This window comes from Chlamydotis macqueenii, chromosome 3 (genome assembly GCF_036417535.1).
Source record: "Chlamydotis macqueenii isolate bChlMac1 chromosome 3, bChlMac1.mat, whole genome shotgun sequence".
Lineage (NCBI taxonomy): Eukaryota > Metazoa > Chordata > Aves > Otidiformes > Otididae > Chlamydotis > Chlamydotis macqueenii.
In genome coordinates this window covers 50,627,225-50,650,840 of record NC_141558.1, presented here as the reverse complement: position 1 = coordinate 50,650,840, position 23,616 = coordinate 50,627,225, and the positions used below count along the sequence as shown (strand labels likewise).

At 36.3% G+C, this 23,616-nt stretch overlaps 1 protein-coding gene across 1 annotated transcript in view; it reads right to left on the bottom strand.

Moving 5' to 3' along the window:
- Positions 1 to 23,616, bottom strand: part of SLC16A10 (solute carrier family 16 member 10) — a 67,703-nt gene that overhangs the window by 13,412 nt on the left and 30,675 nt on the right. Inside the window, exons 2-3 of the mRNA XM_086745901.1 lie at positions 14,557 to 14,701; positions 12,735 to 13,173 (exon numbers count right to left, since the gene is read on the bottom strand). Coding sequence (XP_086602027.1) covers positions 12,735 to 13,173; positions 14,557 to 14,701 — 584 coding nt within the window. The remainder of the gene's footprint in view (positions 1 to 12,734; positions 13,174 to 14,556; positions 14,702 to 23,616) is intronic.

The window sequence follows — 23,616 nt, the reverse complement described above, 5'->3', positions numbered from 1 at the left end:
AGCTGGTTGTAGATGTCCCTGCTCCTTGCAGGGGGGTTGGACTAGATGACCTTTGAAGGTCCCTTCCAACTCTAACCATTCTATGATTCTATGACTGTGTATTAACCAATTAAGTGAAGTAGTAAGTGGAAAAAGGGAAGTGCTAACACCATTATAAGACAACAAGTAAAACCTTTATTAGAATATTGTGTTAGCTATGACTTTTACATGTCACAAAAGGATGGCTTCTCACTGCTGAACTTAAGATGTCTGCCTTAGCCAGCTAGCCTTAACTAATTAAATTTAAAAAAAAAACAGATTATCTGAGAGGCAGTTCAGAACCCTGACCCTGATACTCCAAGTTGCTCTCTGGAGAAGCTTCCTATTCTTTGGACTGTAAGGACTAGTTAGTCAAGCTAAAGGTCTTCAAGTCAAGTGAGGTGAGTACACCTCAGCTTGAAAAGTTTTGAAAGACAGCTGTGAGACTGATTCAAGGTCTTGGAATCTGCCATAGTGAAAAACTTACCAGGAGAGAGCTCATATTCTGTAACCACTCAGACAAGAAGATGACAAAGGCAAAGAGAAATACTGGAAGCTGGACAAAGGTTAGAAAGAATCTATGCTTATTTGTATCAGTGAAAGTAATTAGGAATAAAAATCTTTTACAAAAGAATGTGTTTCCTTTTTACAAAATAATGCTGTTGCCTGAAGTACATTTTTCAACTCTCCACCAGAATTAGCAGTAAGATTACCGGACAAGATTGTATGACTCATTTGTGTGAAAAGAAAGCAAGTTATTACAGTAGCTCCTTCCAAAGTTTACAAAGATAAAGATTGTATTTCTTATCTATCTTGAAGAACAATACAGTAAGCAACTAACTTGGAGTTAACTGGTTAGTAAAATAGAGATTAATTCATCTACCTACATGTTACAATGCTACTGTTATCTTCAAAGGTTGGTTGACTTCCTTATTCCACAACGGAATTTGTGCTACTTCTATCGAGTCTCTCAGGACTAGACTCCTTAGGACTTTGGCAAGTAAAATCAAAACAGTTTCTAAAAGCTTTATTTACCCACCACATAATTTTAAGGGGAACCATAACACTTTAATATTAGAGAGCTACTTGTGGACATTGTCATAATCACCTCAGCTTTCACAGAGCTGAGTGAAATGCCTGTCTCGTTCTACTGGGAAACACAGAAGAAAGCTCTCACAAGAGTCTCAATTCTAGATAGAAGTACTGCCAAATACACTGCCAAATATCTATCAGATCAGAGTCCAGAGAAATTTAATCAAGTAGTCATATTTTCATTTAAAACACAACAAAAATATTATAATTATATTCTCCACTCCTCATACACAAATATAGCCCTTACTCAGGATACTAACATTTATGTTCAGTTTTCTTTCCTACTTGGAGCAATCCAAACCCACCTCTCTCTTTCCCTAGGAAATATTCTGCTCAGTAATAGTAGCAAATTTTAACTCAATCATCAGAAAAGAACCTGAAAAATAGCTCACAGCTTGACAATTACTGGAAATCAAATGGAAAGAGCTAGGATCAAGGATTTCCTCAAAGGAAAATTCAAAATACATAGAAAGAAATTCACAATTCTGATCAAGATTTCAAAAGAAAGGGGGTTTCTATGCAGCTCTTATTGGAGCAGAAACTGGACATAAAAACTGGTCTATATATGAGCAAAGGAAGGTTATTCACTTAATTTTGGTGATTAGTTTTCTTTACTCTGTATAAAAAACAGGAAAAAACGCCAACTGTGATCTCAGGCTTCTGGGCACTTGTGGAGCTTGAAGAATTCGGTTCAGGTGAAGATGCTTAGAGCATCCAAAGACAGGATTGTTGAGTTTACTATTAAAATAGTAGCTTAAAAAAAAAAAAAAAGCCCAAACAAAAAAGGAGAATACACCTTACAGTTTAATTTTACTTTTAACTATATCCTCTGGTTGTTATTAAATTAGTTTGTATTATGCAAAAGCACATTAACTAGTGTGCTGTTAGAGACTGATACAAGGGAAACCATACTGTTACTCAGACCTTTCAATCTGCCAGTATTGCATAGCCCTGAGCAAGACTGCTTTGCTTTTATCCTTCAGTATTGTCTTATTGCTTGTACCTGAGTATTCCTGCTACCTAAAATATTTTTTGTAAGCTTTCATTTACCTTTACTGCTAAGAAACCTGAAAACTTTTGGTTTATTCTTTCCAGTTTCTATTCTTTCTGTATTGATAATTTTTATTCTTCTCCAGTATTTATTTAGAAAACAGTTTAAATGTGCTTTCATAACAATTACAAGTATAAAGTAGGAAATAATTTATTTTTTTTCCCACCTCACCCCTCCCAGTGTCAGAAGCAGACAATCTAGCCAGGAATAAATATTGCCAGATCAACATTGAGGAATACCGGGAAAGAAATGGTTGCACAAGATAATAACAGAAGCGGATAAAGGGGGAAAGTTTCACTAACCTGGGCAGTCAAACTGCAGCAGATGTTGAGATCTGAAGGGAGATAAATGCAAAGATTAGAAAAGCAAGTAAAGCATGGGAAGCCACTGAAGATTTGGGGTCTTGGAGATATCTGCTTAGTAATTACATTGAACCTTTACAAAACCAGTGCCTTGTTAGTCTTCCATTGGAGACAGAAACATGGTAGATTAAGTGGATGAGAAAGGTAACAGTGCTAAAATTGACAGCTATACCTACAGTATTATCTTTTTTAGATTATCTGCAGTATAGGGAAATATCTGTTTGACACACAGTTATCTGCTAGCTCTAGACATATTTAAAAGACACTATCCTATCATTACAAAACAGACTAACATCAGATTTTGGGAAATGAAAGATGTAGTAGACAAATGACTGATGTAGGAGATCTGAAGAAATGAACAGATTTCTTGAACAGCAGCCCATAAATGTAGCTGAATGTGGTGATGGAGGCCAATTTTTTTTCCAGTTTGAATAAAAAAAAAATCCAGACATACCAACTAGATATTAAGCATTAGTTTATGCAATATTGTAAAAGTAGCAAGTTTATGACATAATACAAGCAGTTCACAAAATAGAGGCGGTACTTACCTTACAAAAACTTAATTTCTTCAAGATGTGCTAGGTGTATGTACTTTACTGTGAACATGCATGTATTTTATATGTTCAAATAGAGATTTTTCATTATTAGAGTCCATACAGTATACATAATATTTTCATCACACTTTGCACTCAGACATAAAATATGTCATTTATATGTATGCTTCTGTTTGTCTCCACTGTGGAATCCAGGGGCATAGGACTTAAAGGGAGGAGAGAGGTACAGGATTAGGACTATGCACACAGAGTGCACAACCAGAAGAGCCTCATTTATTGCAAGGTATGTAACTCCTTTCCACCATTGCTCCTTGAGCAGATGCACATCCCACTGCAGAGAACACAAAGCAACTGCCACTGTCTATGTGAAGATAACCACTCTTGCAAGGAAAGCAACTGAAACACTGTATTTTCAAATGAGGAGTCAATCTAGAGATGTCACACCTGACAATATTTAGGGAAGACAACATCAGTAGGCAGAGCTTGAAGAGTTACAGAAATTTGTAAGCAATATTATGGATGATGACTAGGGTCTTGTTAGGCAGAATGTCAGCTACTGCAGTGACATTCATCCTAGAGCTTGTCCCAGTATGGCAGTTCAGATCTGCTTGGAGAATCTTGGGTGATTTCTATACCCTTCATATTTTCCAGTATATTTCTTCTTAATGACCCAAAGCTTTCGCCAGGGGAGGGTGCAGTTTACATGTGGAAAATGACTTTTTCTGAATTGGCAGAATAGAGAGACTGTTTTGTCCTGAATAAATAAGGCCCTTCAGAAACTGAGTATATGGAAGTGAATACAGTTTTCAAAGTACATAGCAAGAATTTCAAGTAAGTTCCTAGAAAAACTGTGGGTACAGAGGATCTCATGAGAGTTTGGCTCTTTACTTCTCCAAGTTGATTGCACAGGAAGGCAGTTTTTATTGGCACACGTTGTAGGGGACAAAGGTTCAAACATTGAATTTGCACAGCAGAATCTGACCTCTTACTAAGAAAAACAAGGCACATCACTGATATAGAGTAAGAAATGGGTAGAGACAAGCCAAAATAACTGTCTAGTAAAGAACAGAGCTGAAGGACAAGTCATCCTGGTTCAATTTAAGAAGGCCGTCCAAGGTGATAAAACAGTCGTAGAATATTTAAATGACATGAGGGCAATCTTGCACTACAGAGGGGAAAGGGAGGACATGACATCTGGCAACAAAAATCCACATTGTATCAGCAAGTCCTCCTGTTCACTATATTGTTTCTAAAACAAAACAGAAAAAAAACCCCAGACTTTTCTTAGCTAAAGAGCAGAACAAAATGGATGTTCCAGCAAAATATAGGAAGTACAGACCAGTAGACAGCACTATCTTTTTGTCCAAGGACAGACTACGTGGGCACAGCCCTAGACCCAGCAACTTCAAAGTCAACTAATATTTATCTGAGCTATCTGCTTTTGCAATGCAGCCTAGAAAATGAGTTTGTTTACATGCATTAAAAAGTTATTGTGACTAGCAGGTACTTTACAGAAATTCCAACCATCTCCATGGCCTTTCCAGGAATGTGTCTTGTTCAGATGAAGATCTTGAATGCAGTTCAGCTTCCATCTGAGAAGCTGATGGCCTAAATGATTTAGCCTTTAAGTGCCCATCATCTCTTCTGATGAGATGTATCTGAAATATATTGCTTTAAAGCTTGCCTATACAGCAGAAGGACCATGACCTTTTCCTCCGACAACAAAAAAAACAAAACTGCAATATCATCCATAGCTATCTTTTTAAACCCAGAAATTATCTAGAGAACAGATTCATGAGTTCTGAAAGACAGTTTACGTTTTGAGGGCACTGTATCTGTCACCAAAACCAATGAGCTTCCTTCAGTGAACTAGTTGCCCTGGATATCAGAAGGAGATCCCTCACAAACACACACTGAACTCTTCTCTAGAATTTCAAGAGGGCAAAAGCATATGTAAAATACCTGCCTGTGGAACAAGCCAACCTTCAACAGACCGTACATCATCACAGATGTAGCCTGGCATGTGGCACAATGTACATTTTCACTGTTGTATTTTGATCTGCAAGACTGAACATGCTCTAGAACTTACTGCAAGAGAAGTATGCCCTTGCAAATGTGGAAAACAAAGAGGCCACCATAACCTTAACTATGTCAAGGGAAAAGGTCTGACTTCCAAGGCTTTAAAAACCCTATTGAGTTCTTTGATCGGGTCTCTAAATATTTTACCATTAAATATTTTCTTAGAGAAGATCTGTCTGTATTAGTCAGCTGCCTCCAAGACCTGGGTTAAAATCCTCAAAGCTGTCAATAATTCAAATGACAGGGGCTCTGGTATCATTAATGGTTTTGACCTACACAAGCTAAGGAACATCACACGTGGTAACGTAATGGAAATGTTGAATTCTGAAAGACGTAAGAACCAGTCTCTCAATTACATTTAACTGCAGTTTGCAGATGAACAGGTTTCCCCAAACCTATTATTTTTTGGAGATGAAAGTGATGAATTCCCTATTGTAAAAGATATCATTGGAAGGACAGCTAAAAGACCATGTGAGGTAACCAATAGGAAACAAACTGAACTGAAAGGATTATCCAGATGAAAGAGTCCAACATGGCGTGCTGGATAATGCTGACTCAAATGCTCAAAATGGGCCAAGTGGTCTCCAAAGGATAGCACAGCAAGGCACTCAATCTGTTTGTTGACTGAGCAGACCAGGGGATCACTGGCACTTCTTCCCACTCATTCCAAAGGTCTATAAGAAGAGGACGTGGCTAAATTGATTACCTTCATGCAACATATAATACTGTGGGGAGCAAGGAATCTCCTCTGAATTCTTCCAGGGATAGCGTATTCCTAGTTTTCACACAGCAAAGCACAGCACCTCAGAGAACAGATACACTATCATATATTTTTATTCACAATTAAAAAACAGATATACAGTGTCTGTTGCTGGCAGTCAGGCTTATCTAGAGGCTAAATCTTCACTTCATTGTTACAAAGTTTCCCCAAGAATCTGAAAAAACAGTTTACCAGCACAGCCAGCGAATCTCATATTTTCAAGTAAAATGTCAACAGAGCCTCAGAGTATCTAACAATGGTCCTATGGCTGCTATATCTTTTTGGAATACCTTTTAGCTGTCCAGCTGCTTGGATGCCTCTCTACTTTTCATTCTGAGATGCATTTTCTTTTCCAATGCAATTGATTAAAATCTTAGAGTCCAAAATGATGCTTTGTTTCTCAGTGGCAGTTTCTAGAATCTGAGGCAGTATCTACCTATTAAGTCTGTAGTCTCACTTCTCTGTTCCTTGGAGGTCCAGCCAAACCTATTCCTGGCATGTGCAGATTCAGAAAAGCAAGGAGACACTGAATCTTCACTATCTATGGATGAGAATAAATCCAGTATTAAAATCTGTCTCCCAAGACAGATTCTCCCAAGGAAGTTGCTGGAAGAAATGGCTAGACACACACCCGTTTTTCATATCTTAAACATGAAGCATGCAGACACAGAACACATGCTTTCCACATAGCTACTGCTAACCGAAAATCTTGACATATGCAAGTATGTACCCACCGTGGATATCCAAGTGTGGATAAGCATCACAAGGAAAAGTCAGATTTACACAGTAAATCAAGAAATAAGTAGCAAACCAGGATGAGAGATATTGAAATATCTTTTTCCTGAGCTATTCTGAAGTTTGAAGGGTACAGTCAGTGTTACGGTAACTTTCACATTGCTTATCAATTAATGGGTAGCTTTGTATACAAGCCTATAAACATATTTAAAAAATAAGCCTATTTTTCAAATAGATGTGGCCATTATTTAAGAGTATGTATTTTCTTTATAAAAAGAGATTTAGATTTAGAAAGGTAAACTTGTCTATCATTCAGTTTTGTTTGTTTGATTTTTTAAGTAACACATATAATACATACTTGCACTATTTTATTCAACTATTAAGTTGTTCAATTCAGGTTTTCATCCTGCAAGGTGTCAAACACTATAAATAAGACAGGACCTATCATTAGCAAGGGGTATTTAATAGAAGTAACCACTAAGCCAAACCATGTCTTTGTTTGAAACTGAATTAATGGAGACACTGTAAATATCCCAAGACAAATTACTACAGGACTGAAACATTGCACAGAAAGTATTAAGATTATATTCTCAGTCCTACCAGTATTCCTCACAGTGGCTGAATATTGCTATATCAATATTCAACAACACACTAGGCCACTTTTTTGTAAGTGTGTAATAATTTATATAGTCTTAAACTCATATTGACCCTTAAGTGACCTTAGTCACTGCTTAGAAAAGCCTAAGCAGTGACAACATCCATTTTGAGCTGTATTTCTTTTCACTTTGCTAAATAAAGCACAAAAAGCAACAACGTAACTTTCGAACTACTTAACATGTGACCTTATATCAAATTTTAACAGAATTGATCTAACAAGCTCATAAGAATTAAGGATGTATGATCCTTTTTTAAAGGGTAAGAGAGAATAGCAGTAAACACTTAACATTAGACTGTGATTCCTGAAAAACACAGGAAAATCCCTGTTTATTAGCAAACAAGCACAGGACAAGGAGAAGCACAGAGACTAGGTATACTTTCTTCAAACATTCAAATGTACTTAATCATTCCCTTGTGAGATCGTCCTCATTAAAAACAAATTGGAAAGAGTGTTTTGCATTAATCTGACAGATTCATGTTGTGGACTTACAATTTAAACCTGAATGGACTAAACTAGGTTTTTATTTGGCTGTTTGCCTATTTTGGAGACATCAAAAGAAAATACTCTCAGTCACTGCAGTTTAGACTGGATTTAAAGTTGAGAGGAATAACAACCATTTGGTTTAGTAATCCTATGAATTACCGGTTTGCTATTCGCTCTGAATTAATGCTAAAAGTATATAATAAAATTAAGTCAAAACCTATTTATAGTATTTCTCCCAACCCAATTCCCCAAAAAAATCACATGGAATGGAAGACCTGCTAATGGCATTTGACATGAATTAAACTGGGATAAGAAAAGCTCTCCCTTTTTGGTTCTCCCCTGCCTATGATGCCTATTTTGAATGCAGCTGGTATCTACCAGTCAGGGACTGGTAATTCTTGACAGCTCTTTGATTATGAATCCTGTGTAGCATGCCATATAATTAATTTGTTGATTTGTTTAATTTTAGTTATAGCCTAGTGCATTACCAGGTTATTTTCTCTGGTTTTAACAGCTTTTATTCTATCTAGCAAATATGGTGCAGCTGGTTAAAATTGCAAAGACCTAGCTAATTCTATTATTCCAAAGCCCAAAATGAGCTTTTCTTTCTGACTACAAGTTTCACAACATGCATTCTCCTTTCCAATATGCTTCAGAAAACACAAGAGAAACAACACTGAAATTGGGCCAGGCCTCAGAAGTACTCAGAGACCCTGCCTGGGACTTCAGGGGCTCCTCTGCTGTGCCAAGCCAGTGGATAGCAGCTGGTGTGCAGTAACAGGAGCACACCAAGCCTGCAACCTTCAGTTACCATGAACCCAAGGGGTGACACACAGCAACCCTAAACAGTAAAGCCTGTGGCACTTGTGTCTCATCACATGGTCAAGAGCACCCAACACTGGCAGAAACTGCCTTTCCAGGTGGGAAAAATGGGACTTGATAAAGTACAGAAACCAGGTCTGAGGGTGAAGTGAATAGTTGTGGGCGTAAGGCTCCATGTATAAGTGTTTTTTCCTTAGGGCACTTGCAACCAGCATCCCATTCTACCAGTCTGGCTGTTGTCAGCCATCTTTAACAGTGGGAAAATGTCAAGAGTTTTAGCATAACAAAAGCTGTCACTTATCCAAGTATCATATCCCTTTTACAGTATTGCTACAATTTTTAAAATGCAGTAAACAATGTAACAACAGTAACTTTCCTTTTCAAAAGCTGAGGAAAGTAATCTCTGATTTGGTAGACACACCACTAAAGTTAAAAGTTTGTTCTCTTATAGCTTTTGACTTATCTGGAATTACATACTGTTATATACTACTGGAAGTACATAAAGATGTTTTTATCAAAAGCAGACAAAACTAGGATAAAAAAGTCGAGAGCTGTCTACTGGAGTTAAGTATCTGTGTTGAAGGGCAGAATCCATGCTGCTCCTTCATAAACACTGATCTATTAAATTTTCTCAAATACAGATCCACAGAGACTTTCCAAGGTTTTAAATAGTCTCCCCCAACATACATTGTTGCCCACCAGCAATTAATGCAATGGTTCTTCACTTATTCACACTTTAATAAAAATAAATATCCCTTTCACTTTGAAATATTTTCCCCTCTTTTGGGAATTATGAAATTTTATTTAGAGGGATGAGTGTTTGCTTAGTTTTAAAAGCAGACCTGAATTCTTGAATGAGTTTAGATTTATGTGGAAGTAGCCACAGAAATGGTAGGTTTAGCTGCGAGAACACTTCATTCTTTAAGCCCCAAACAGCAAGTTTATTATTAGTCCAACAACTACATCCTCCAACCCAGCGATTCAAACTCCTGCTTTCTGTCACAAAGATTTCTGCTACTGAGGATATATCCATCCTTGGTAATCACATACAATATAATTATAAAATAATCTTAAATATATGAGCGGCAGGTATTAAACTTTTTTCATCCTGCTCACTTATCCAAGACTGAAGTTTAGAAAAAAAACCTCCTATGTTCTGGAAGTTGAAATACTGCTATTTATGAAATCTGAGTTTTAATTTTCCACTTCAACATCAGTAAAGCTAGGGATTATTTTATTAAACTATTTGTATTTCAAGCTTTCTGAAAGATTAGCAAGCATTTACATAGTACTTAACAGACCATATACATAAGCAAACAGAAATCTGACATTGATGGTACCTACTTAGTTTCTTATCAGTCTAAATAAACATATGAAATTTTATTCCAATTCTTATTGTTTCTTACTATCCCTATCGTACTCAGTGATCAAAGTTTGGTTTAGGCTTTAAATATTTCAGAGTATGGTCAAGATTCCTAGGTACACAGTACAAGTTAAGTAGTACCCCAATCCTCCATGGATTTTTTTGTGTATATCCAAAATTCAGTTTAGGTACTTTCAATAGAAACCTGAATCATAATCAGATGTTTTAAAAGAGTAAAGGAAAAAAAAAATCAAGCTATTTTCCATTTAATAATGCTACCTGCAAAGCCAAGAATGAAAGCTAGGCTTCTTGTTTAGAATGGTTTTATTTAAAAGTAGCGGGAGCTTACTGTACATTAAGAAGTTTTTCCCCTCTGGTTTACAGAAGGACCAGAGAATTATACAGTAAAATGGAATATATAAAGACAAGTAAATTAAAGCAAAAACTTGTGGGTTTCAGGAGGGGGTTCTGAGAATAAAACTTAGAAGTGAAAAGTTCCTAAGAGGTGGTGAAGCTTCCTCTCTCAAAAGTGGCATACAAAGCAAACTGACTACCATTGAAGATTTTATGTTATAAATAGTTAAGCTTCATGGTTCCTCTGAAACTCAGGAAAAAAAAAAAAAAAGTGCTGGAATTGAAATATCTTACTATAATTTTGAGGTAATCTTTTAAATATTGGATTCTAACCTGTACTTTAGAATAGTTTTACAGTGTTATCAAACATTATATTAGACACAGCCTTGATCAAGTTGTCTTAATGTACTGGAGCTATATTTTGCAATCAGAATTTGGGCCAATCTGATATAGGGGGGAGAGGAAAGGACTCAACAGGAGTGAAAGCACACTAAGAAAAAAAAATGTATAATATAGAAGAGATGTAAAGGACAAATCCCATTTTAAGTTGACTAGCTTTAGTTCAATCTAGAAACAAGAAGCATTCATACAATCATCTTTGTAAAAAAGATACAAGCTTTTTGTTAAATAAATGTATTTTAGAGGTTCTGTGCGACTGCATGTATAGCCTTACTCTTTGGTTCTCTGCATGCGTGAATGATCATGTATGACCTATCCAATAGCTTTATCTACACCGCTTCCCTTCTACTCCTCTGACCACTGTTCTCTTTCAAAACATTTCTACAAAACTTACGTGGAAATAGCGTTAAGATCTCACAACAACCTACTCATCCGATTGTACAGTCATAGAATCATAGAATGGTTAGGGTTGGAAAGGACATTCAAAGATCATCTAGTCCAACCCCCCTGCAAGGAGCAGGGACATCTCCAAACAGATCAGGTTGCTCAGAGCCCTGTCCAACCTGGCCTGGAATGTTTCCAGGAATGGGGCATCCACCACCTCTCTGGGCAACTTGTTAGTGTTCCACCACTCTCATTGTAAAAATGTTTTTCCTAATATTATTTGAAATAGTCTAATTTTAAGTGTTACAGAATAAGACCTATACAATTAAAAACTAAGTAACAAAAACTAGCCATGAATAAAAGTCAGTTTACAGCTGCTCACAAACAAACCAGCCCCACTCTAAGGTAATTTTTAAAATAAATATCTGATGCAGAATCACTAATCTAACCAATGTATTACCAGAAGGCAATGACACCACTTGCTACATTGCATAAAAACCCAAGGGCTTTTAAGGAATTGAAATTTTTTAATAGGATTCAAGACATTTATTATCATGAATCTTACTGTTCTGTCACAGATGAGTAACAAACATTAACGTGATCTTTCTGTTTTCATAGCGGGTACTTGTTCTAGTAGTCCATGCTCTTTATAAAATACCCTTGAATATGGGGATGTGTAATGGTCCAAATAGAGCATCCCATTGCAGGCTGTGGGTTTGTTCCGCCCGCCCCCCTTTCCCTTTTAAGCCTTTTAATTTGCACCACTTCAATTTAGAGAGCACCACCAGGAAGCTGTTCAAAAATAATTGCACTATTTACATAAGCAGTGCAATGAATGCCAGCCAGCTACATTTCACATAATGCATCTCCCAGTTGCATCAAAATTTCTAGATTAACAGTGTACTGTAAAGAAAAGTTCTGCTAGGGAGACAAATTAACTGTAGTATATGTATAAGGAACCACTGATTGACAGCTTTCCCAGCATCAGAAGCTAAAGCTGTATCAGTTACTGTAGACAGCAGTAAAAACACACATGAACTAGTAACTAGAAGCACTGGATAACAAGATCAGTTATATTAGTGCTATAGTGGTAAACCACAAAGCTGAAGTTTGAGAGAGAGAAAAATTCAAGTATTTTGCTTTTAATAAACCTGGAAAATGGTCAATAAAATATATTCTAAAAATGCACTTTGTAACAAACATACCTCAATTTAAAGGAACAGAAATTAGAAGTTTTACCTATTTTCTGTTATTTACTTCTTCCATTATTCCTCTGAAATGCACAAGTGTTATTGGCAATGTATGCAGCTGAGTACCAAAATAAAGAATTCTCTTTGGAATAGTACAGAACACTATTCAAATGTCTCTCTTCATGGTTAAAGTGTTTTAAACTTTAGATTGAGAACAAGGAACTAAAATTTTAAGTGGCTAAACTAATAGTTCTGATTAGAGCCCTGGAATGTATTTAATCACAGACAACATCAAAATTAATTCTGTGTTTCTCCAACACAACTTGCAATTATACTGTTTCTTATCACCAATCATTTTCTTTGTCCATAACACAAAGGGATACAGCTGCAGTTTTAAATACATCATACGTAGGAAGAAACATGCACTTACCAAGTGAACATAAGGCACAAAGTATCCAAAAAGGGCAGCTGGGATCCCAAAAGCCCAGATTCGGTAACTGAGAACTTTGAAAACTGAGAAGTTGCAAATCTTTTTACCAGGAGGAAATCTGAACTTTCCTTTCTTTCTTCCCTCCTTGTCTTTGGCATTGGAAATGAGGGGTTTGTATGTAAAGCCAGCCAGGAACAGAACAAACATAAGGATGCACAGGACTCGCAAGGTGTTGTACAGGCCAACAGAATCAATCAAAACTCTTAAAAGGAAGGGCAGTGACACAGTGAACAAGCTGCTGCCTGCAGTGACGATGCCATTCACTAGTCCAAGGCGCTTCTTGAAATAGTGCCCAAGAATGACCAAGGATGGCTGGTATGCAAATGAGCAGCCGCAGGCAAATAAGATTCCATAGGTGAAATATAGAGGTTCAATGGTGCTATGTGAAAAGAAAAAAAAAGAAAAAAATCATTAGTGTTGTGTACAACACTGTATGCTCACATTCACCCATGATATGAAAGATTTTTTTCAATGAGTAAACACATTTACAGAACTGAGTTAAGAGTTGGTATGTACTTATAGTTGAAATACACTGTCAGCTTAATTCAGCAATTACTCTATTTTTTTTCCACTGAAAATTTCATAGAATTCACTGAACAGATAAAAAAAGCAAAACTGCATTTAAGTGTAATTACACCAAATAGACTAAATCAAAGTTTTTAAAGTCATTGTCAGGGTGAATTAGCCAAAGATAAGTTCAGCCATTGCTGACGGGGTGGGGGTGGGTGTGTGGGGGGGGGTGTGGGTGGGTCTCCCGACAATAATATTGTTTTGATTTACACCCAGAGAGGTGGTGGATGCCCCATCCCTGGAAACGTTCAAGGCCAGCTTGGACAGGGCTCTGAGCAACCTCATCTGGTTGGAGGTGTCCCTGCTCCTTGCAGGGGGGTTGGACTAGATGACCCTTAAAGGTCCCTTCCAACCCAAACTATTCTATGATTCTAAGAATATTTTTACAACTTTTACAAAAGAACTTCCTTTTCCTTCTTCTGCACCCTTGTTACATTGGATATCAGGGAAACAAAAAGATGACAGCATTTTATTCTAAGAAAGAAAATATCTTTCCTTAATCAAGAGGTTTAATTTATAATAACAACAAGAATCTTTCTGTATTCATCGCCTTACACAATAATGGGAAGCAAGAAGGAAGAAAGACTTTTCCAAGATGCATTCTTTCAGCTTTTACCTCACAAGTGGTAACAAGCCTCTTAAAACATATCGGAAAGTGGGGTTTTTTTTTGTTTCCTTGCTTTAATAAAATGAATTAAGCAAAATATTTGCACTTGGATTAACCAAAAAATAACATGTAAATCAGAAACTTGCTCAAATAACAAGAAAACAAAGCTTTCTTTTTCCCACAAATGTAAGTTATTCCAACAAGAAATATAAACACTAGTCTGAGTACCTAAGATATAACTATTTGTCTTCTGTTCCTGTAAATTTGTAGATGCATTTTCACAATACTGTTGATCTTACAGCATTAGCCTTGCTGTTGATACATTTATACATAGTAGTTCCTGTTAAATAAAGAGTGCTGTTATGAGGTTATAATATATTTTTATAAAATTACTTTTGAAGTTGAAAGTACTACTTGGAGGTTCCACAAGTCTTAGTTTGTAAGACAAAAATGAAAACAAATAGAACAAGGTTTCTACTCTAACAGATAATATTAAGTAGCACTGCTTACTCCTTCATATTTTGTTGATTGGACCACATAAAAATTGATAAAATAATTAAAATATAAAGAAAATAATTTTCTTACCTTACAAAAGAACTTGAAAGGAGTCCAACAAATCCTACTGCAGCTCCAATAACAGCTACTTTTCGACAACCAAACAGGTCTGTGAATATGCTGACTATTGGAGAACAGAAGAAGACCATTCCCATAGAAAGAGAGCTCACCCATGCTGCAGAATAGAAAAAAAAAAACCAGCATTTTAGAAAACCAAGAGATTTCAGCTAGTATTTATTTTAGTTCAGTAACAAAATCATAGATAGAAGTCAAATAATTGGGTAACTATTTAAGAAATATTTAAATACATTTTAAAATATTTACCTAGCGTGGTAAAAATTAAAAGCCTGAGCAATTTACATCATCAGCTAATTTAGCCTTTAACATCTCAAGGAATGCAAATAGGTACAGAAGTTATTACTTAATGGCATTTACTTTACATTACTTAAAGGCAAAATTTGAAGAAGAGTGAGGTACTTTTATAGGTATTCACTCCATTTCCTAGGCATGACTAACCCAGACAAGACAGCCCTTGCAGACTTGCACCTCTGCAGCAGAAACATGAGCTGTATGAAGGGAGAGAAGGAAGGACTAGGAAGAACAAGGTCCCCATGACACTGATTGAAAGGCAAAGACTAAATTCGTGAAAGGTCTGTCCTTTCTCTTCCTCTGCAGTCAAGGAAGGCTCAAATACACCTTGGATGTGGCAAGAGATAACTTAGACCTCTCCCATGTTATAGCCCAGACAACTCCTGATGTTGCCAAGTGTACCAACTAGTTTGTAAGCAGAAGTCAGAGGCAGCAAATGCTCTCACGCAGCCTAGAGATCAGCCAATTGCAAAGCTTCTAAGAAGTCCAGCTTCTGCAAGACTCCATTTCTTTACTTCTCTTTTCCAGAGTGAGCTATCTAGAGACCCTGCAGTTCTGCTACCCAGAGCAAACTGCAAACACTAGGAGGTAGAATGTCCATGGCCCCCCAAATAAATGGTAGCTCCACCACCATCAACAGTCCCCAGCACCTCTGCATGTCCTGCAGGGCAGCACTAAGAATCACAGAGCACCTGTGCCACCTGCCACCAAGAGAAAAAGCAGCTAAAACTTGAGAAGTGGGAATAACCAGACTTACTGTCATCAGATTCACAGTGGTATGAAGGTACCAAGGAATGGCTGAACCTCCTGCCAGCCTTCCTGCCTAGATATGAGAAGACACAAAGGCAACTGTGGCACTAGACAAGCCCAGAGATGACTGGTTACAGGAATCCAATCTCACCTGTACTGGTACATGCAGTCATGGAGACAAACAGGTAAAGAAACTGGGCAACTGAAATAGAATTTAAGTAGCCTGCATAAAGTCAGACTAAATTTCATCAGAACCACAAATAGAGTCCAGCAGTCCCAATTTCCAGTTAGCACAGGCCATAATTCAAGTAGCACTCTCCTTAGTGTGATAAAATAGTTTAGTTTACTTTTATTAGCTCTATAAGCTAATAAAATATTTATTATATAAAAGCCTGAAGTTAAAACATCCAGTTCAAATTGCACTCATTTAACAACATGTGGACTTTGTCTCTTGATGTTTCCAGGTACTAATGAAAGAAATAGGCCTTTCTTATAACTTGATTCTCTCCTTGCTACAACAATGACAGACAAAGCCTGAAGGAGAAGAAAGATTCCCACTGATTTTCAATGCAACAGACAGTTAAGAGAAAGGACAATGGCCTTATCTGAGGCATTTCAGAACAACACTGTGATTAACTGCAGAAGTGGGAGCCTGTGCTTTATCACTTATCTACCTAAAGGAAACTAACTTACAACTTGAAGTTAATACAAGGCTCTTGAGTCCTACAGAAATGTAACTTCATATGAGACATGCCAACAACATCTCTTGAACAGCTTTATGAAATGAAAAGAACATTCTTAAAGTTTAACTTCAAATGCATGCATAGTTCAATAAAATTCATCCTCTGTGAAGAAATCTAGCACCAAAATTAAGATATAAACAGAACAGCATGTTTAAATCATTAATTTCCTTAAGGCAAATAATTCTTGCAATATGTTGATACTATGAAGAAATTGATAGATATAAAAATGTATTCAATAGATCCAAGTATTTTTTTTTGCTTTGCTCACATAAGTTTTCAAACATTCTTATAGTTTTTCACTCAGTATGAAAAAGGTACAATGAATTGTCTTCCGAAAATTTTTAAATAGAAATTACAACTATCCCAAATAAGTAATATGAAAAATTACAAATGCAGCTTGCAAGGATAATGAGAGCTCTCTAGAGCAGTTATTACATATTAATTAAAAATTTTCTCCTCCAGGTTATTGGCTGCTTTCCTGGCCACAAGCTGGCAATATTCCAGAGCTGCTAATTCAGGTGTTAACAGAGCACCTAATTGCTACATATTACCGCATTCATATTCATACACAAAACATTTTGACTGCCATAAAAGAAAAGGTAATCCTACTTTAAGGACTTAAGCCTTCCTTAAGGCACTGGAAGTTAAGAATTAGTTCCTCAAAACCTGTAATTGCAGAATAACAAATTCCCGAGCTTCCCTAGAAGATGTAACAGAGTTATCCTTAAGATAAAAATACCAGACCAGAGAGCCTATTGGTAGCATCTGTACTGAAAAGTCTGTTCCTATGCCACTGAAACAACATATTACAAAGAGTATAATATTGTTCCAAAATGAAAAGTCTGTATGTTCTCTTCTTATCAGTTCACTACAAACGTATGCAGTTCAGCTATAATCTGAGTATATGTTCTATTTCTTTATTTCTCTGTTCAACTATGAGACTATACCACACCTACTACACAAATATGCTGCCATTTTACTTTTGAAAGTCAGCCATATTTTTAATAGTGTCTTTTGTCTTCATTAATAAATATAGTATCTGAGCATTTACAAGATCATTCCCATTGTCACAGCTAGATTACATAAACACACATTTCTCTACCAAACTATGAACAAAGCCATTAAATGTTTTAGTTCATTCTTTAGACTCAAGCACTAAGACTTGAGACAACAGAATAAAGCATTAATACCATAACACATTGGAAAGCTTTATTATGCATAAATTTAAATAAAGGCTTCTCATCCATAGCATTCTTCTCTACAATCAAAATTTTTCTATGCATTACAGTAAAAATCTTATCACTTTTATCCTCACAAGAGTCTTTCAAGTGGTTGGCTTAACACAGTAATAACACCCTTCATTCTTTAACGAACGTCAAATTTTTTTAATATCTTCCCCAGAGAATTTTCTAGTTGAGGTAGGGAACAAAAAGCTACTGTCTGGAAGACAAGTCATATGAGGCAAGTGAAGAGAAGAATATTTAAATTGAGGATTCAAAATCAACTAAAAAATACTTTGTTTCCCCACATTAAAAAAAAAAAAAAAAAATCAGATATGTGTGTTTGCGTAGCTCATGCAGCAGACCAAGACAGCAGTATAATTACAGTTCACTGGATAGCTTGCAGAACAGTCTGTTTGGCACATGCTAAGATGGAACCACAGACTGTGGAAAGTGAGAGTAAACTTTCTACATTTAACCTAACAGATTTTCATATGCAAAGACCTACAGCTACACTGCTTTTAAGCACTCACAAAATAGACTGGCCAACCATCCCATAAAGCAGTACCTCTGCTCACTGTCAAACATTCTTCCTAAAAATCAGTTCTCTCACCATCTCGTTATGTAACCAGTACAGGCCATACTACACTCCTAATACTTTTTAAATACAAGCACTAATGATGCTGGATAATGAGAAACTCTTGCATTAACTCATAATGAACAGAAAATACAGAATCAGAAACAAATTGCTTCAGAGTCGATTTCTTGATTTATAAGACGGAAGTAACAGTTCTCATACTTCCACAAAGCATGTGGAAGTCTTGTTGTTTTGTGAAAAGTAGTCTACAAAGCAAATTTCTAAGAAATAAGTTATTTTTAAATGATCGTGTAAAATAAACAATATAGGAGAAGTTATGTGAATGGCAGATATTTTTAAATGTTTCAGTCTCAAACTGAAAAGGTTTACGCAGAAGTAGCCTATTACAGTAAAATCATAATGCAGAGTTAATATAACTGCTTAAATAATAACACTTAGTAACTTCTGAAAACTGTAATGATATTTAGGAGGACCTTCCTTGTGTTTTATTAAAATACTTGACAATATTTACAATATGAAAACCTTCATGCTTCCATTAAATTATGATTTATGCAAGAATAAGGGAGCCTGTATGTTCTCTCAGCCTCAAACCATTAACAACCGAGGGACTTCCTAAGCTAAATTTTTTTTTTTCCCCCTACTAAACAAATTTGGTCATTACTTTTTCCAGTGTATTTATCAATATTCTGTTGACTTCTCCTCCGTGTACTGTCCTGGAACACTTACACTGCAACGTCTTACAGCAAACTACTCCATAACTCAACTATGGGCTGTGCGAAAGACCTCCACTTCTATTATGGCCATTTACATACAAGGATATTCTCTTCAGGAAAGCAGAAGACTGGCTTCCATAAGATTTGTTATGAGTACAGCTCAGAAATTTGAGAGATCCTGTTTTGTAAGAAATGGAAGTGGTTGTTCAAAGTTATTTCTGGAGATAATTTGCTCATCTCCAGCTAGTACTAATAACTCCTTGCCTGCATAATGACATTTACATGGCATTTATTTTTAAGAACAAAAGAATTGCTATACTGTTTAAATCAAAGACTGATTTAGCCCAATATCCCATTTCTGACCACCATAAAATACTTAGAAAAAGACCATGTGAAAAGCTACTAGCATCCTGCAGTACTTTTCCCCTCGTTTGTCCTCCCAACATCCAGCAATGAGCTTAGAAACCTCCTAAGCAGAACATTGCATCTAACCATTCTTCAAGAACATTTAGCTCCATCAATATTACTTTGTCTTCACTGCATTTTATTGTAATCAGTTACAGAACATGCTCAGGCAGCAGCACCACACACACAAAAATGTACTCCCCTTTGTTTTGAACCTGCTCATACTTTAATTCCTCTGCTGTAAGAAATATGAACTAACCATCTCTGCTAAACTTTCCTCACATATGAGAAAAGGCTACAAAGATTGAATTTGTTCAGCCTGCAAATGAGAAGATCAGCAGCTCGAAAGGAATCTAATTAGTGCCTCCAGATATCTAATGGATGATTATTACAAAATATAGAGCTAGTCTATTTTCAGTGGCGCACACTGACTGGACAAAAAACAACTGAAACTGCAATAAAGGATATTCCTATTAAATGTTATGAAATAATTTTTCACCATGAAGGTAGCCAAAAACCAGAACGTGGTCCAGAAAAGCTGTGGCACTTCCATCGTTGGAGATGTCGAAAACTTGACTCAGCAAGACCGTGAACAACCTGATCTAACTCAGAAGTTCAATGTATTTTTTAACTTGGCCCTGCTTTAAGTGAGAGGTGTCGGACCAGATAACCAGAGTCTCTTCCAACTAAAGTTATTCTAAGATGCAAATTTATGGAAGAATACTGTTCTAAACCTCTGCTTCTTGAAAAACTGGATTCTGAAGATCATGTTAAACGTTAGCAGTTCTTCAGAAAAAAAAATATATATATATAGTTTGGCAATATTAGGTCAACTACCAATCCCTTGTTTGTGAATCTTAAAGACATAAAAATTCGTTCAGGTAAGAAAAAAAAAAAGTAGAGCTGAGGCATAAGATTAGAACTTTTTTTTTCCTCTTAGGAAATGAAAAGGACTTGAAGGTATTCTTGAATTCTAAGCCAAATAAACCCTTACAAGTAGCTCTCATTAAATCCATTCCATGATTGATTTCATTACAGATATAAGCTTCATTGCTTTAACCTACTGTATCTCCCTCCTACTGATGCCCTTTTTCCATCAACTATGTTTTATTCTGGTTGTCTGCACCCAGAAGCACACCTTTACCAAAGGCAGTTCAGATATACCCTCTTTTATTCATTATTTATTTTTGTTTCTCCAAGGAAAATATAGTAATTTCCAAAAGAGAGAATTATTCAACAGATATTAAGTGAGCAACAGAACCAGCAAGTATCAGAATATCCTCTCATGTCCATAGAGAGCCTCTGTAGGTCAGCTTCCTGGAAACTACCAATCCTATTTTTATACAACCTATTACTACCCAAAAAACAATGTCAAATGCCTTGCTTACATATGCCTGTCAAAATTGTTTCAGAGACTGCTCAGTAGCTTCTCATGAATTCCAAGGAATTCCATCAGTTGTGGGTGCAAAAGGGAGAGAAACTGCATTTCCACATAGCTATTCCCATTCCTGAGCAATCCACAGGTCACAGAACAGTATGTCAGTAGAAAAGAAAAGCGGATGTTGAAATGCATGTATTGACACATTCAGAGTTCCTACTGTCAAAGAAGTTCACTGCTTGTTCTATTCAAGAGAGATCTGCTGATTCCATTAGATAAAGTATGTGTTCAAGGACTAAAAATAAATTTATGACATAATGCTGCCACAGGAAGTATTCTATATTCTGAACTCAGGTTGCATTACCACAGCTTTCAGTTTGCTTACTTTCAAGTGTATAGTTCACAGATGTCTGAGCTAGGCTCTCCCTTAAAGCAATACTATCAAAAAAAAAAAAAAAAAAAAAAAAAAGACAACCCACACACACCACAAAATTAAATCCCAATTTAAATGAAAATTCTAAAATATCTTGGCCAAAGAGAACTTAGCACAAAGAAATACCATCTCTTTTGGACACCAAAGCTATCTTGAATAGACTTTAAAAATAAGAATTGTCTATAAAGCATCTTAAAATAAAAAAAAATAAAATAAAAAAAAATAATAAAAAAAAAAGGATTTCCACAACATACTCAAAGACATCATGGCCAATACACAAAGGTTTATGAACCAGGGACTAGTGGAAGTCTGACAGGAATACATTGTTTTTCCCCCTACTCTTTTTTCCTTCTCCCTGAGGAATAAGTCTTTTATTGAATAATCTTATTGCTGAAAGATACTGCTAGTTACAATGAGTCAGAAATCAAAAACTGTATATGGCCTGCTGGATCCCAGTAAAGATATCTTTGAACAGACATTCTGTATCTATATCACAAGCATGAAAGCAAAACCTCTGTTTTCAGCAGACATTAAGTCACTATCAGTCTGAATTAGTTCATTCTGAATGAAAAGACTGAACTCAGATTTTACAAATAGCTGTAAGCTTTCCTGTGCTTATGCATAGCATCTCTTCAGTACACATGCCTTGTGACCAAAATGCTACTTCAGGTTTGTATGTGCCATTTTGATCTTGATGCAACAAGGTGGAAAGAAGCATAAACTTGCCAATGTGTTGTAAAATTAGCAAAATAAGCTCATATAGTAGGAGCACGAAACAAAACCAAACATTATATCAAGTCAGAACATACAATGATTTCTTCCAAAGCTTTATACACTGTAAGTGTTCTCTGACATGATGTCTGACAGAGAGGAAAGACCAAGTGCCTGAAGAAATTGATGTGTATCCTTAATACAGTGACCCTCCCCAAGCTTGTCATTTACAAATATAGGACTAGGCTAGCTTCACGCTCTGCCTCTATAAGTAATGGCAACACAAGATCAGAACCTCTACTGAGATCAAGTCCTTATGAGCATAAGCAGTAGAAAAACAGAAAAGTCAGAAAAATGGGTATTCATGCACTGACAAAACAACCCATATCACTGCAACTAGCTGATTACTTAACTAGCATCCAATTTACACTCTGTATAATAACACAAGCTTAGGCACAGTTTTGGGGCCTTTTTTGCTTGTTGGTTCTCCCTGTAACAAATCAACAAAAGAGATCCTGATGGTGAATCCAAAGCAAGTATCATGGGAAACTGATCATGACTTTCTTTTTAACTATAAAGCACAAGTTACTTATATTAGTAAAGTTGCTTACATTAGTAAAAGCTAAAACAAAAGCTCAGAAGTAGAGAGTGCACTGTTAGGCAAAATATGCTGGTAGAGATTATAAATATTAAGCCTTCAGGAACCTTTAAAGGAAGGCTGAAGTCAATCATTAACAGAAAAAACACATGCACTTGGATTTCATGCCAAACTGAGCTTGACCTTTGACACTTAATAAAGTCTGAAAATGCTGTGGTAGGAAGAATAAACAAGGAACAAATTGATAAGAAATGGCTGTAACCACTTGTTTTTCCTTTTAGAAGTCATACAAGAATGTTTTCTGCTGACTGTCTGAGTTTTTAAAGCACAATGTAATCACATTTTTAACTAATGCCTTAAAAAAAAAATTGAATTCTAGAACTAATTTCCAGGTACATTTTTCTCTTTCCTTCCTCTCCCCCACTCCCAAATTAGTACTGGTTTATTTACCCATTTTTTTTTAAATACCAAACAGCTGAACACCAAGGATCATGTTCTGTTTTGATTTAGGAACAGTAACGTTCTCTGTAAGAAAGTATTAGCTATTAACTTCAAAGATGACAGCCTGAACTACCAGAAAGATTTAATCCTAACCGCTCTCACAACCAACAGTTACATACATATTCTGAACATACCCGCAACCAAACATATCATGCTATGATCTCGTGTTTAGAGCTGTAGCATAGATTATACCTCAAGACCCAAATACCTAAGTTCTTAATGGAGCTCCTAGTCTTCTTCCTTTCCCCTGCCTCACTTGCACTGGGGCAAGACCTGCAAATCAAGGCTACCTTTTAAATGGCACAAACATACATTTCAGTTCTACAGCAGCAGAAGTCCTTCGGAGACCATAATGAAGATAAAAAATAGACAAGATAAGGAAATCTTACTTCACAAGTAAGTTTGGCGCTATTTGAAGTTCAGGAGAGTAGTTTGCCATCAGGCAACTCACAAACTAACGCTAACTTTTGACATGCAGAGATCCTTCTGAATCTGCTAAAAGACCCCATCACATCTCAGTAACTTTGTGAGGATCCTCAGGATGGATTACAACAGCACATATTCTCTGGTTACATCAACATATATTCCCCTTATGTTCTCTAGGTCCCTACAGAATAATCAAACTTAAGTCTTAAATCCATATCTTCAAGGCTCAAACTGTTACCTAAAAG